Raw genomic sequence first — 13,973 nt, forward strand, 5'->3', positions numbered from 1 at the left:
ATCCCTAGCAAACAACAGCAAGTAAAAACCAGCAGGCTCTCAAGAAAAGGCTCATTAACCCAGGTGGAATAGTCTCAAAGCCTTTTCAACACCCTGTTCCCTTCATGGAAACAAAGCAGGCGCTAGAAATTGTATGGTCTGTGGCAATTTTCACCAAAAAATTGTTATGAAGTGTAAGCATTTCTCCATGTCTACCCTTTAACATTGCAATTGCTTTTTTCCTCTAGCACAGAGTAAACTTTTCTCTATACACAAAGTAGTAACTATTGGCTTTGTAAGGTCTCCCAGGGCAGGAATCTCAGGAGCCTCAGAGCTCTGCAGGTCCTGGTACCAGCATGGCCCAGCAGCAGGGGGAGATTAAAACATTTGCCATATGTGAGAGATTCCCTGAGCACAACTGCTGCACTGCTGAAATGAACAGGAGTTTTTCCACAGCCCATCCCCCATGACACCCTGTATCATGTCATCTGCTAAAACCTCAAAAGCAAAATAAAAAATTCCCTTTTTCCTTCTCTGTTGTTGAATAATGCAGACTTAATGTATCAGTTAAAACAAATAATTATTTTACCTAATTTTCAAACTACATCTTCCAGTATTGCTGCCTACTAACCTCTTAAAAAATTAGAAGCAATGCTTACCAAATTTTTTCTTGTTCCATTCCTCCTCTGGCACACTGGTTTATTACAGCGGGGCTACTCATGGTAAGACCTGAGCTTTCAGAATTCATTTTTTTTCTACAAAAGAACAATAACAAGAAAAAAAATGCTATTTAAGTAAAGACTGTGGTTGCTAATTAGGTAGAAAATTGAAACTTTAAGAAAATCAAATACAGTATGTTTTACTCATTTAAGAAAATGTCCTACATCAATGTCATTAATTGGATGAATACACTGAGAAGGATTTGGCAGTTTTATGGACTTGCTAGTTATGCCAAATCCAGCACTGATTGTCTTCTGTTTACTTTTCTGAACACAGGCCAAGAGAGTTGATGTCAGCAAGGCTGTGAGCAGGGCTGTGCACCATGGCAGCTCTGCTAATTCAGAGCAGCAGCACAGCCAGCACTGCTGGGGAATGAGCCACACACACAACATGGGGACAAAACTTCCATTTCTAACACAAAGATTTACAGAAGCTTTTCAGCATATTTTAATAACTTCAGATCATACTTTGCCCCTTTGCAGAAAATAACCATTCAGGGAAGTCCTTCCCTGAAACAGCACAGACACATTCCAGTTGCAATAGCAATTCCCAAGTTACACCACCTACAAAAGGTCTCTGTGGTCAAATAAGTTTTCAGTAAATGACTTGCATGGCAAGAACAAACGAAGACTACATAATGCAAGTTAATTCCACCATGAAACAGTAATCATTTTTAGTAACAGGATCCACAATGTCAACCTGAAACTTGTGAGTCCTATAGCTTCCTACCCACTCCCACTTTCTTTTAAGGAAGGGAGGATATTTTTAGCTATCAGTCATCATATTCAGCTTGATTTGACACCTAGTTTGTATTATGATCAGCACAAAACCTAACTGATTAACAGAAACCAAGCTCAACTGTATATGAAATAAAACCTACTAGTATATAACCAGAAAATAAGCTGTGCTTGGCAAGATAACAATCCCTTACTTTTTTCAATAGGTACAAAGAACCATTAAAAAGGTGGTTTAACCTGTGTGAAAGCTGGGTCAAAATCTGACTTGTCAGATTTCAGGGACAGCATGAAAAGCAGAACACAGGGCACACATCCCATCACTGGCAGGTAGATAAGGCCAACCTGCACAAACTAAATGCTCTGAAGAAAATGCTCATCCTGGTTTCAAAAGTCTGCCCATGCAGGAGTGGATAAACAGCCCTGGCAAAGCCCCTCTGTGAGGGCAGGAACGCAGACTCAGCCATCTAACCTCCTTTTAGATCAACACTTGACCTCAAATTTACTCCTGATTCTCAAGAGGATCATTTGAGAAGAAATTAAAAGAAAACAAAACAAAAAAAGCCACAAAGAAAAAAAGCAGCAGCACAAAACCCCCACCAAACAAATCCACACAAAAAATCCTTTCTGTAAGTGGCTCAAGCAGCAACACGTGTTGAAAATGAAATTATTACCTGTCTCTGTAGTCCATAATAGCGCAGGAAAAGTTTTTCTTAAATACATGTGACAGCAATATTGCAGGAGTCCATACTTAACATCTTCTGCAGAGTTCCCCTTTATGAAGCAGCAATTTCCTAACCTGGGGAAAGCTCAAATTCTTCAATGATCACACAAGTTATGGCAACAAGAGTTTTACCTCCTCTTGCAGGCACCTGTACCAGAAGGTTGATCAAAGGTCCAGGGCAAGGTTACAAGGAGTCCATTAACTCTGAGTTGGAAGGTCAAAGATTCAGATTACAAGACCTCAAAGGTTGCCATTCCAGAAAAATATGGTACAACTCCCACTGTTTTCTAATGGGCTGGTACTAGAGCAGTAGTAGCTCAGCACTCTCCTCCCCACCCTTGGAAATACCCAAGCCAACACTCCATACCTGTCTCTGCACTGAGGCTTCCACACTCAAACTGCAGCAAAAGCAGAGGCCAGAAGTGATAAAAGTTACTGTTTAAAAGTTATTCTTTTCTATGAACAATTGATGATAAATGCTGACATAAATCTAACAGAAAATAAAAGAAATATGGTATTAACCTAATTTATGTTCTGAGATGCTCTGCAATAGAAAACCACCTAAAGTAATAGAGAGAGAAATACACATTGTCAATCTCCCCAACTCCCCCACACTCCCAGGCTGATATCTGAGAACAGCAGCAGCACACTGTGCACCTTGAGTGACTCTTGTCTGCATCAGCTGTTCACATCAGCTTCTCCCAAACCACACTCCTGGCTCCTGGCTGTGGAGATGGAGGCACTGCCAGGGCTTGGAGGCCACCTCAGGCCTGCCCCCAGCAGCTGCACCCAGCCACAGCTGGAGGTGGGACAGCAGGGACTCAGACAAGCTCTGGGGACACACGTGTGTCACACTGTTCCTCTCAACAGGTCTGCACAGCTCCTCGCTCACTCTCCACCAGGAGCAACAGGGAATTAAACAGCTGATCCCCACAATACTGACAAGTTTTATGGCCTTGTCAAAACACCAACGGGTTTTTAGTTTCTAAATGGCAAACAGAAAATTGGTATCTGTCAACACTTTACAAAGCCAGGGATACCAAGCATTACCAGTACTTCTCTTACTTGAAAGTCATTTCAGAGAAAGATTCTGAGCCTGTAGATTCTCTCCTTACTCATGTACCACAGAGCTCCCTTAAGACCCTTTCTTGAGAATAAATTATTTTTTGTAAATATTAAAACATGTACAAGAGGAATACATTTTTCAATCATTAAGAATATTTTATGGACATATTTCCAATGAACACATACTGCTTCAGTAGGTCTAAAATAAAACTGATTTTTTTTTGTGAAAAGAAAATTGTAAGGCTTATACTCTCTAAAAAATATTGTTCATATTCAAAGTGAGCCACCCTTTTAAAACTAGCAAAGGCAAATTTTGTATATGTTTAAAAATATATCTATGCACACAGTCAGAATACTACCACTAACCTCAGAAACCACCCTCCAGTAACAAAAACATCTTAGAAAATGAAATGCAACTCAAGAAGCAAAAGAACAATGTTCAGGAAAAAATACCCTGTTCACAGGTGCCTCTTTCTGTATCACCATCCAGCTCCTGTTTGGACTTGAACTCTACAGCACAGGCAAGGTTCATGATGAAACTTGAAGGAGGAAAATAAATCCATCATCTTCCCTCCTAATAACTTGAAGCCAGATGCTAAGACAAGTCAATGAATATTAATTTAAGAGAGTGCTCAGATACATTCTGTTCCTCAGCCTCTGCACACTGAACCTTGCCTGCTGCAGACAAGGGGCACACTCCTGGATCAGGCGCTGTCCTGGAGATCAGGCTGCGCTGTAACAGCAGGAAGTGGGCAGAACAAACACATGACAAAACAAAGCCAGAGAGTTTATTCATAGTTTATCTATAAACTAAAGATAAACTAAGTTTATCACTACTCTCTCTGTCTTACTGAGGAAAGTCAAAGAAACATCCTTGCTGGTTTTGATGAGACATCTGAAATTCAGGATACTTTTAGTCTTCTATGACCAAGTATGGGTTGCCTAGCACTAGAGGCCCCAGAGGGAAACATGAACCTTAAAATTCTCTTATGTTATCTCTTCTATGCTTCCATTCAAAGTATTAACTCTGTTTTATACTGTAAATTCTGTTTAGAGTATTAACTCTTTGAACCCTAATCAGCCCACCTTCCTTAGAGTAGATTCTTACATCACCCAATGGCAGAGAAAAGCCTAGCAGTGGTAAGCCACTAGCTCAAATACTGACAAGTGCATTAAATTTAAGTATATTTAATTCATTTGTATTTAATTTTGGGAGTTCTGCAATTGCCCTTAAGGGAACAAAGCAAAGCTGGGGGAAGGGCTGTAGTGTAGCACAGCACTGAAGCCCTGAACACCTGCACAGAACAGCACTGCAGGATTTCTTGAAGAGAAAAACATGAGAACGTTCAACAAAAGTATTCAAGTCACAACACCCCATAGGCTCAAACCTGACTTATATCTGGACAAATGGGGTAAGTATTACCCAATCTCACTAAAACTGATTCCCTGTACAAAGTCCATCCTCTCCTCCACCTCTTTTTCCCCCTTCCCCTTGTGTTACTAAGTGTAGATACACTTTGATCCTCAGGCTAAAAATATTTTTTGCCTTTCCCTCCACACCCTATTTGTATCTCTAGACAAGATAGTCTCGGTAGCTGTAGTTAAAAAATAACATATCATTCAACAGCTGTTCACTACAGTTAAAGCAACAATAATTAATATCTTCTGATGAAACACGTTCCCACAGTTCCTCACCCTCACTAGAATGCTTTGCATTGTTGAAACAGTATCTTGTTATACTTAGCTGATAGGAAAACCATGAGGAAAAAAAAAATCTTTTCTGAACTCTAAGAACCCTCAATGCAGAAACTATTATTCTTCTTAATGAAAAAGAAGACAGTAGCAGCACTATGTAACAAAAATGAGCAACTACTACAAGGAAAGAGATGTTACCCGTCCTCACTCTCTGCAGCAAATGTCTCTGTGCTCACACAGCCTGCAGAGCTGGTTACCTGTTAGCAGGTTTAGTGTGACATCTCTCAAGAGGCCGTTCCTGTTTCCTCACCAGTTGCCTGAAATCTGCTGTTTCTAGTGAATGGCCGCGTTCACCCTGGCATTGCTTTGTGAAAAGCCACCTTTCCACACCCAAAGTCAGCAAACACGAGTATCTCCCATCCCCAAAGCACTCAGGCGGCTCCCGCCTTAGGCAAACAGTTTGCTAAAGGGCACATTTGAACTTTAAACCAAACTTCACTGTTTAACTGCATAACAACAAATTCTAAAAACAATATTTTCTTCACATGGTTTTCCTAAGACTCTCAGATACGGGAGCTGCAAAACATTTTTATGCCACTACAGCAACACTTCAGTGAAACCAGCTGAAAACTCAAGAAGCTCTTGAGGAACATTTCAAAGTAGCAGCCAGTGCTGAGAATTCCACTTTGTATGAGCACTTCAATCCAAGCCATCCATGCAGCATACCATAAACTTGGTTCCACACACACCATGGTTATTTCAAGTTTTGACCTCATGAACACATGGGGCATGTTATTACTTGCTTTCTTGGAGTCTTTAAAATGCACCTGATACTCTATAGAATAATGTTTTGGAGGATCTTTTCAAATCCCTATTTTTGAGAGTTTTTAATCCTGTTCTGAAGGCATCCTAGTAAAAATATGTGCCTTCTGTCTCTTCAGAAGTGCAGTTAAATTTTATACAGGTACTTGACAGAAGCATATACACAAAGACATTTGGAGGCAGCACTTCAGAGAACCACAGATGCTGCACATTTTGGTGAATCTGTCACAACTCTTTGAGGTGACAGAGAAGCAGCTTTAAAACAATTGAATGATCCTGCTTCACAGCAAGTGCTGAGTTTGGCTCCCTCTCCCATAGACACACAGTTGCTATAGACAGCAAGAGTCCATCAAGCATATAGAAAAGACAATATTTAGTTTTGAGAGACCATAAATGTTGTACTTATTCTCAGCACAAAGTACATTCAAAGGCAAAAGACAACTATTAAATAAATAAAGGCAAAAGACAACTATTAAATAAATAAATAGAAAAAAGTTCAATCCAGGCTGAAGCCAGAGCACTGACAGGAAAGAGTGCTCCATGCTGGAGAAATAGAGCCCAGCATGAGACAACACTATCAATAGATCCAGTCCTTTGGCCAACTGAGCCTTTGCTCTTTTCCCTTAAAAATACCAAAATAAATGGAAGGCAACCAATAACATCGTAATCCAGCTAACACTACCATCAATGAAAGCCCCTGGAGAAGTTTCCCAGCATCAAAGAGAGGACAAGGTTACATCCCAGACAGCTTTCAGAACCATGGTAAGAAAGAACAAGAAATAATTGAGAATGCTGGTTTAGTCTGTCTTGCACTTGAGCATATGAAATAATCCAGTCCATCACTGCCAGGAATAGAGGAGCAAGGACTCATCCACACTCTCCAATCTGCAGTTACCAGGAGCTGCCAGTGCTTTCAAGTCAAACTCCAGCAGTGCAGGGCACAGTAGGAATGTTTGTGAGCTGTGTTGTCCCTTTTAGGCACAGTAGTCGATTGCATTACCAATTTAAAAAAATTTAAGGCTTCAGTACTCTTGTATCTTAAAACATGCAACCAAATCACTCATCTGATTAGGACAAAATTGAACATTGTAAAACACTTGCAAAGACTTCAACAAAGCATTTTAAAGAGAAGGTTTAAAATGCAGAAGTATACACATAAAATGAAATATACTGTTTAAGCAGAACACAGAGAACACCAAGTACTATATTCTATTCAACACACACAGGTATCAAGAACGTTTTTGTCATGGATATTGAAAGTACATACACTGTCCTATGACAAATCTGTTTCTGGACTAAAAGATGCAGATGTTCCTATTTCAAGTCTCTGGCTTCAGCACCAGGCAGCAACCAAAACAACCCATCCCTTCCACCAGCATGCAGGGAGATTTCTCCAGCACTGCCCATTGCTCTGCCCTTTACCCCTCCCCAAGTTTTATTTTTTTTCAGCAAAGCAAACAAACAGAACACATCAGGATGATAATGCAGCCTCCACTGGAGACTTAATGCCAGCCTTTGGTCAGCTTCCCATGCAAAAGGTTATCTGACTTTTATCACAAACTATGATTTCAAATGCAAATACAACTACTTTTAAGCTAAACATATTGTATTGTGTTTTGCAGTTGACACTAAGCAGGAAAACAATGTTGAGAGGTCCTTTCCAAAGAATATGAGTATTTATGTTCTTAATTTAGTGACTCATACAACCAGCAATTTGAGATTTATTTAACTCCATCCTCCTCAAACTTCTGTATTTGAAAGCAAGCACTAAGTTTCTATTCAAAAGTTGTAACAACAAAACACAAAGATTTTTTCTTCTGTTTTTTTTTAAATCTAGATTATATCTAGAGGAAAATTACTTCCAGAAGTATCTTTTTTGCTGTTTCTGTGAAGAATATTAAAAGGGCTACACAAAGCTAAGTCAATTAAGGAACAACTTACTAAACCAAAAAAAAAAGGCATTTTCTGAAACTAGCACTGAAATTAAACCTTTTTCATGGTACAGGCAGACTCAGAAAAACAGAAGAAAAATGAGATACAGCATGCATGCCTAGTATAAAGTTCTGGCAACCACTGTCCCTGTTCTTCATATTCTTCTCATCCTTTCAGCATATTCCTGCTTCCCTCATAATAAAGAGGTTTATCTTCAACAAAAATACATTAAGAACAAAGTAAGACCAAGAGAATAACCACCACATTTTTCCCTTTATCAGAATCACCACTTCCAGGAAACAGCAGTGGGTTAAAATTTTATCTGCTTGGAAGGGTATCCTATTTTCTGCCTAAAATGAAAATGATTATGCTTTTAGCCTACCATCTTATTAATCATAATTATTTAATTCAGGATTATTGCACAGTTCAATACAATTCAAATTTGTCAAGTTCGCCTTGCATTTATATTCTTGGTTATTCAATACATTGAAGGGCAGACAGAGTTGTATTGCCCTAAAATTGAATTTTTACAGCTTTTCACCTGCAATTGCTAAGCACAGACAGAACCCAAGCCTACATGGGAAAGTGTGCGAGACCACCCATCCACACAACAATCAACTCACCCGAGTGAGATTTTTCCTTGGCTATTAATTACTTATATCTGTGGAGCATCAACCAATGTTAACTTTGACAGCACCTATTTCTGTAAGCAAAATATTTCACCTAAGAACCTCACTGTCCTGGGGGGTGTCAGGCCTGGACACCCTCAGCACTGCACACGTCCACACAAACCTGCTGCTGCAATTCCTACCTGCCTTTTTTAACCTCTCCCAAGTAAAGGCCATACATGAGCAGAAGGAGTCAGTCACCCCCAAAACACACCCTGTCCAAAGAGCTGATTGTCATCTTCAGGAAATAGGTGACAGTCCTGACAAAACCTTCTGAAGGAACACTACATGGGCACACTGCTGTGTTAAAATAAAGCCAGTAGGATTCCTGATGCAAGACACACAGTGTAATGGGCATACTCTTCTCCTCATTATAATACTGAAAATTAACTTAGGAGAAACAGTGAAGTGTTTAAAATAAATACAAAAGGCTGCACTTTAACAACTAAAATGTCTGAGAGATGATAGCAGCAGAGCAGCTGTTCTTGTTCTACAGAAACCACACAAGTCCACATCATTCCTGCCAACTTTCCAAGTTTATGTAAGCTCCAGCAGTGTAAAAGCCAGTAAGCTTTTCTGATTGCAAGTTGTACCTCACAGTGGTTACACCTGCAGAGCTATGAGGGCAACTACAGGACTGTGAGGGTAATTAACTCTACAGGAAGGGAAAAAGCAAGAACAATAGTATGGGGCACCTTCCTAGTTACATTTCTGATTGCATATATAATGACTTAGACCAAAACCCCCTCTCATTGCTAAGAATGTAAAGCTTCTATTTCTTGTTCAGTTCAAGCAATTTTTAGGAGGAATTGCTGCATTTTACCGCTGGCCATACCTTCAATCACTGCCCTCAGCAGTGGTCTGGGTAACACACATGTTACTGCAAAGACCTCTGTGGCCAGGCAGCAGCCTCCCCTCGGGCCACTGAGCAGCCCTGATTGGGAAGTAAATGAAAAGTAAATGGATGTACACACCCCTGTGTTTGGGTATTAACAGCCTGGTCCTTGGGCCAGGAACCCTTTCAGGTGATCCGGGCTGTGCCAGCACTGCGGGTTAATCATTGCCCGCATTTGGGTACTTGACAGCCCATCCCTGCACGTTCTGCCCGGCTGGCACTACAGGGGAGAGCAGCGTGTGTGTGTTTGCACATCCCCTGCGCCACAGCTGGGGTGGAGACCCACACAGCCACATCCTAAATACACACTCGTTTCAGAATAGCCACCTTATAGCTGTTACAGTCATAAGAAAAGCAGGAGGTGAGTTTTAATCACACACTAATGGAGTGTATTTACCAAGTCCTTTATTTTCCAATTTTTTTAGATACTACACAACAGTAAATTTACACACTCCTAAAGACTCATGCAAGGCCTCAGCCTTTTGTTAATTCCAGATTTCATATGACCTGAACGACTGGAATCCACAACACATCCCCACAAGTTGAGAGGCACACTTTGGTAACAAAGCAAAGACACATAAAGAGGTTAGTTGAGTTAAACAAAAGAGTCTTCCACAAATATATCATTCACCAGTTTCCCTCCATATTTCATAGCAATTAAATGGCAACAAATTGTTTCTCCAAATGCAGCTCTCACTCATACACTGAATATAAGTTGTCTTCAGTAAAATACAGCACCTACACAGAGTTCCAAAAGGATTCTAAATGCATTCATCACAGCATTTGCAGCAGCAGGCAGATGTTCTCAAAAAAAACCCTCAAAAACCAAAAAGAAACCCAGAAAATTTCTTTCATCAAAGGAGACTGTTCAAAAACCTAAACCACTGAAACATACAAATAAACCACCAGGGTAAACAACATTTAAGAGGTCAGGTTAATTTCCTTCAACACTTAAAGCAAAATATTTAAGATAGGAAAAAAAGAAACACTCAGGAGCTTTTTAACACACGCAAAAAGCTCCTGAGTCAATATGAAGGTGTTACACATAAACCCCCGAGCAGAAGCGGGTGTCACCCACTTCAATTCATGAGCAGCAAAACAAAACAGTTTTGTTTAAGGCCACGTGGTCCCACTTGCCACTTGCTGGAAGCAACTTTACATAATGCACCTCCAAATTATGTGCACACACAACTCCCACAACCTGGAATCACGCCAGAACAACTGTCTACACAAAAACAGGGCTGAGAAGAAGTGAGCTATTCAAAACAGAGCAGAGGTCTGCGAGAATGTGCAGGGAATGATACCGAGTGTTACAGTGGGTCACAAGGCCTTGTCACACTGCTAACCCATAGACATCGCTCCCATGGAGAGTGAATGGCATCTCTGTTCAAAACAATGACATTTCATTCACTCACACTGTACTGACACTGCCTAACAACTATTTACTGAGAACAGGTATTATATCATACATATGAAAATTTAAATAGGACTCAATCCACTAAATGACAAGCCAGAGATATAGCCGGGCATTCCCTTACCTCATCTGCACCAGGGCAGCTCTGTTTCACACACTCTACCACCTACATTGTGCAAGCAGTTATTCTGCAATAAACACTTAGCTCCACTCGTTTCCAAACCCCATGGGTTCTCCTATTCTGAACTCAAATTCTGTACAGGTACAACATCCATCTCATAACTTGTTGCACTCAGCAGACCTCTGTACGTGCTGCAGAACTGAGTATGCAACCGAGTATGCAACCAAAGTAATGCCATAGCAAGTGTTTGATGATGAGAACATTTCCTCTGCCTTTCAACTGTGAAAACGTACTAAAGGATAACTTTGAACTAGAAATTGCATTAATAAATGTAGGTATACATGGAAAAGGGACACAAGAATGTTTGTAGAGTCATAAGACTTAAGAACTATATAAAAAGTCAATTAAAAAGATGAAATTCAGGAAAAAAAAAACCAGAATTGAATTTCTTGCACGGACGTAAATGGTTCCGCAGCAAATCACATCTCCTGGCCGCTGCCGAGCCCAGCACTGAGGAGCAGCAGCGCTCTGACCGCGCAGCCACCCGAGCCGCCCGCGCCTTCACCTGCGCTGCCCCCTCACAGCCCGCCTCGCTCCGCACGTGTAACTCACTGTGCTCCCTGAGCGTTTTTCTCCACTTTCCTTTCGGCCCGAACCTCCCCCACTCCTCGCCCGAGGCGGAGGGAAGGGCCGAGAGCCGGCTCCGGGCCCGCCGAGGCAAACAGCGGCGGGGCACAGCCGGCCCGTGACAGCCACCGCGGGGCTCAACGCAGGCGGCCGGCTCGGGGCACCGCGGCCCTTCCCTGGAAGCCGACGCTCGTGCGAGATTCGCCACTAAACAAACGCTGAAAGTTCTTCAAAAGCATAAACGAACAGAGGCACCCGAGAGGGAGCGGGTCGAGCGCCCGCCGAGCCCGGAGCCGCCCCCTCAGGGCCCCTCACGGGGCACGAGCGGCGCCCGCACCGAGCGGAGCTGCGGCCTCGCTGCCCGGGGCATCTGGAGCGGGGCGAGGAGCTGGAGCAGGACCGGCCCCGTTCCAGCCAGCAGGAGCTGCCGGGAGTCCCCTCCCGACCCGCCGCTACCGCTCCGAGTCCCGTAAGGCGCGGCGGGTTCCCCCGGAGCGACCTCCGCTCGGCTCCGCCACCGCCGCCGGCTGCCCCAGGAGAGCCGAGCCCGAACAGCTCCGCCGGGCAGCGCCCACCCCAGGGGACAGCACTCACCTTGCGCCCTCCGGCTCCTGCCCCGCTCCGGGCATGCGGCCGGCGGAGCTGCCGCCCCGGCCCGGCAGCGAGAAGGGGCTGCGGAGGGTGGGCACGGGGAGCCGGCGGCAGCGGGCGGGACGCGGTCCGGGGGCTCCGGGCGGCTGTCACGGCAGGCGGAGGCAGGGGCTGGGTCTCTGTGTGTGTGCGCTCGCCTCGCCCCGCCGCCCGCCCCTCTCCCCGCCCTGCCCTCCCGGATCCTTTCCCGGCTCCAAGCTGCTCCTCGGTTGTGTGTCCTGTCCTTCCTTTCCGCTCCGGGTCCCTTCTGCACGGCTCGCCCCGGCTGCTCGGGCCCACAGCAGCTGCGGCCGCAGCCCCGAGCGGACTGACCCCTCCATCTGCCGGTGCTCCGGACTGCGCTGCCCCGGCCTCCCCCCGGGGAAGGTGAAGGGAGCCAAGCTGGGGGTGAGAACAGCGAAGGACTCAGACCGACCAGAGACAGGCAAAGGACATCGCGCCACGCTGATTGTCTCAAACGATATTAACAGCAAGTGACCAGGAGCCGGTCCCATTGGGTTAAAAACTTGTGGAAAATAGCGACAAATAATGTACCGGTGGCAACAAGCCACCCGTGTTTTGGACAAAATAGTAGTATGGAAATACACTCAAAAGCCCTATTGACCTGGAAAACCGTAGCAATGCAAAGATGTAAGTAGATGATGAGCACTTTAGATGAGGGACTCTTTCTAGTCTATGTTTGTACTGTGCCTGGTAAAGATCATCTTATTTTCTTGGACCGAAGTCAGTATAATAATAATAAATACTAACAATTACATCACTTAAAACAAATACAAATTCAAAAGACATGTAGGTGGTAGGTCTCTCACAGCAGTAGCATTGCCAACATAAAACAGCCAGTGGAAAAACACTAATAAAGGCACTCATCACATTTTGTAGTCCAGACCCAGAAACACTTGACAGCAGAACAAATATTTAACTATGGCTTGGCCTTACTTTCTAAACCAACATCTTGTGAGGAGATTTCATCTCTCAGTTGTTTCTAATTCCTCAGGATAGGAATGTGGTATGGAAGAGACATATGGACATCAGACCTTGCTTTAAGTAAAGGTCTATAATTCCATGTCATTTCTGCAGGTTGGAATTCTACATTATGTCTGAACTCCACAGTGTATGAAAACATTCTGGAATTAATATCATATTTAAAGATACTGGTTTGTAAGGTGAATTATTTTTAAACTAAGGACAATTCAACTGGATAATAGCCATCAAGATGCCATAGTAGTTTTACATAATAATTTACACCTGGAGTTTTTTTCTGCTCTTAAACTAGCAATTCCCATAAATTACACAGGTGTGTGGAGACTTGGCACTTCGCTTGCCCTATGGCAAAGTCAGGGATTTATGTTTTAAACACCAGGTTATGGACAAAACCTGGGCTCCCAGCAGCTTTGATATAATTAGCAGAAGGGAGAAACCTGTGAGGTTGCTCAATCTGATCATTTCTGATGGGTTCCCCAAACATTGACCCTTTGTCATAGCTGCAGCCAAGGTAAGTGGAAAACAGACGTCCTGCCCCCTGCTTTGGCAGTGCCTGTTATAAAAGAAAGATGCACAGGATATAAGTGCATGTCCATTTTTCATCCAGGATTTACCATGCCTGTCACGGAAAGCAGCAGTTCCAGACCTCTGTTTTAAAGCTTAATTTGATACTTGTTATCAGGAAATGGGAAGAGACTCTGTTTAGAGACCTTTAACTTTTAGAGTATTTTATGTGTCCACAAAATTTCCAGTTACTTAGGATGTCAAAGTGAAATTGTTCTTTCAGTGAAAGAACAATTAATTGATGTAACATTTATCATTATATAACAAACTAGAATCTGCTCAAACACACCAACTAAAAGCATTGTCCAGGGAGTCTGAACACTTTTGAGTAATTACTAATTTGTATTTTCTGGGTTTAAAGACAATATATTATATAAAGCA

At 42.9% G+C, this 13,973-nt stretch overlaps 1 protein-coding gene across 2 annotated transcripts in view; it reads right to left on the reverse strand.

The window, feature by feature from the left end:
* ARHGEF3 (Rho guanine nucleotide exchange factor 3) overlaps window positions 1–12,070 on the reverse strand; it is a 107,879-nt gene extending 95,809 nt beyond the window's left edge. The window contains exons 1-2 of one of the 2 annotated variants that reach the window (XM_063164680.1): window positions 11,991–12,043; window positions 639–734 (exon numbers count right to left, since the gene is read on the reverse strand). In XM_063164680.1, coding sequence (XP_063020750.1) covers window positions 639–734; window positions 11,991–12,025 — 131 coding nt within the window. In that variant the 5' untranslated portion in view covers window positions 12,026–12,043. Of the gene's footprint in view, window positions 1–638; window positions 735–11,990 lie in introns of both variants that reach the window. The other variant, XM_063164682.1, reaches the window with a different exon arrangement.
* Between the last annotated feature and the right edge of the window lie 1,903 nt (window positions 12,071–13,973).

The sequence above is a fragment of the Melospiza melodia genome, chromosome 10, assembly GCF_035770615.1.
Source record: "Melospiza melodia melodia isolate bMelMel2 chromosome 10, bMelMel2.pri, whole genome shotgun sequence".
In the NCBI taxonomy this organism is placed as follows: Eukaryota; Metazoa; Chordata; class Aves; order Passeriformes; family Passerellidae; genus Melospiza; species Melospiza melodia.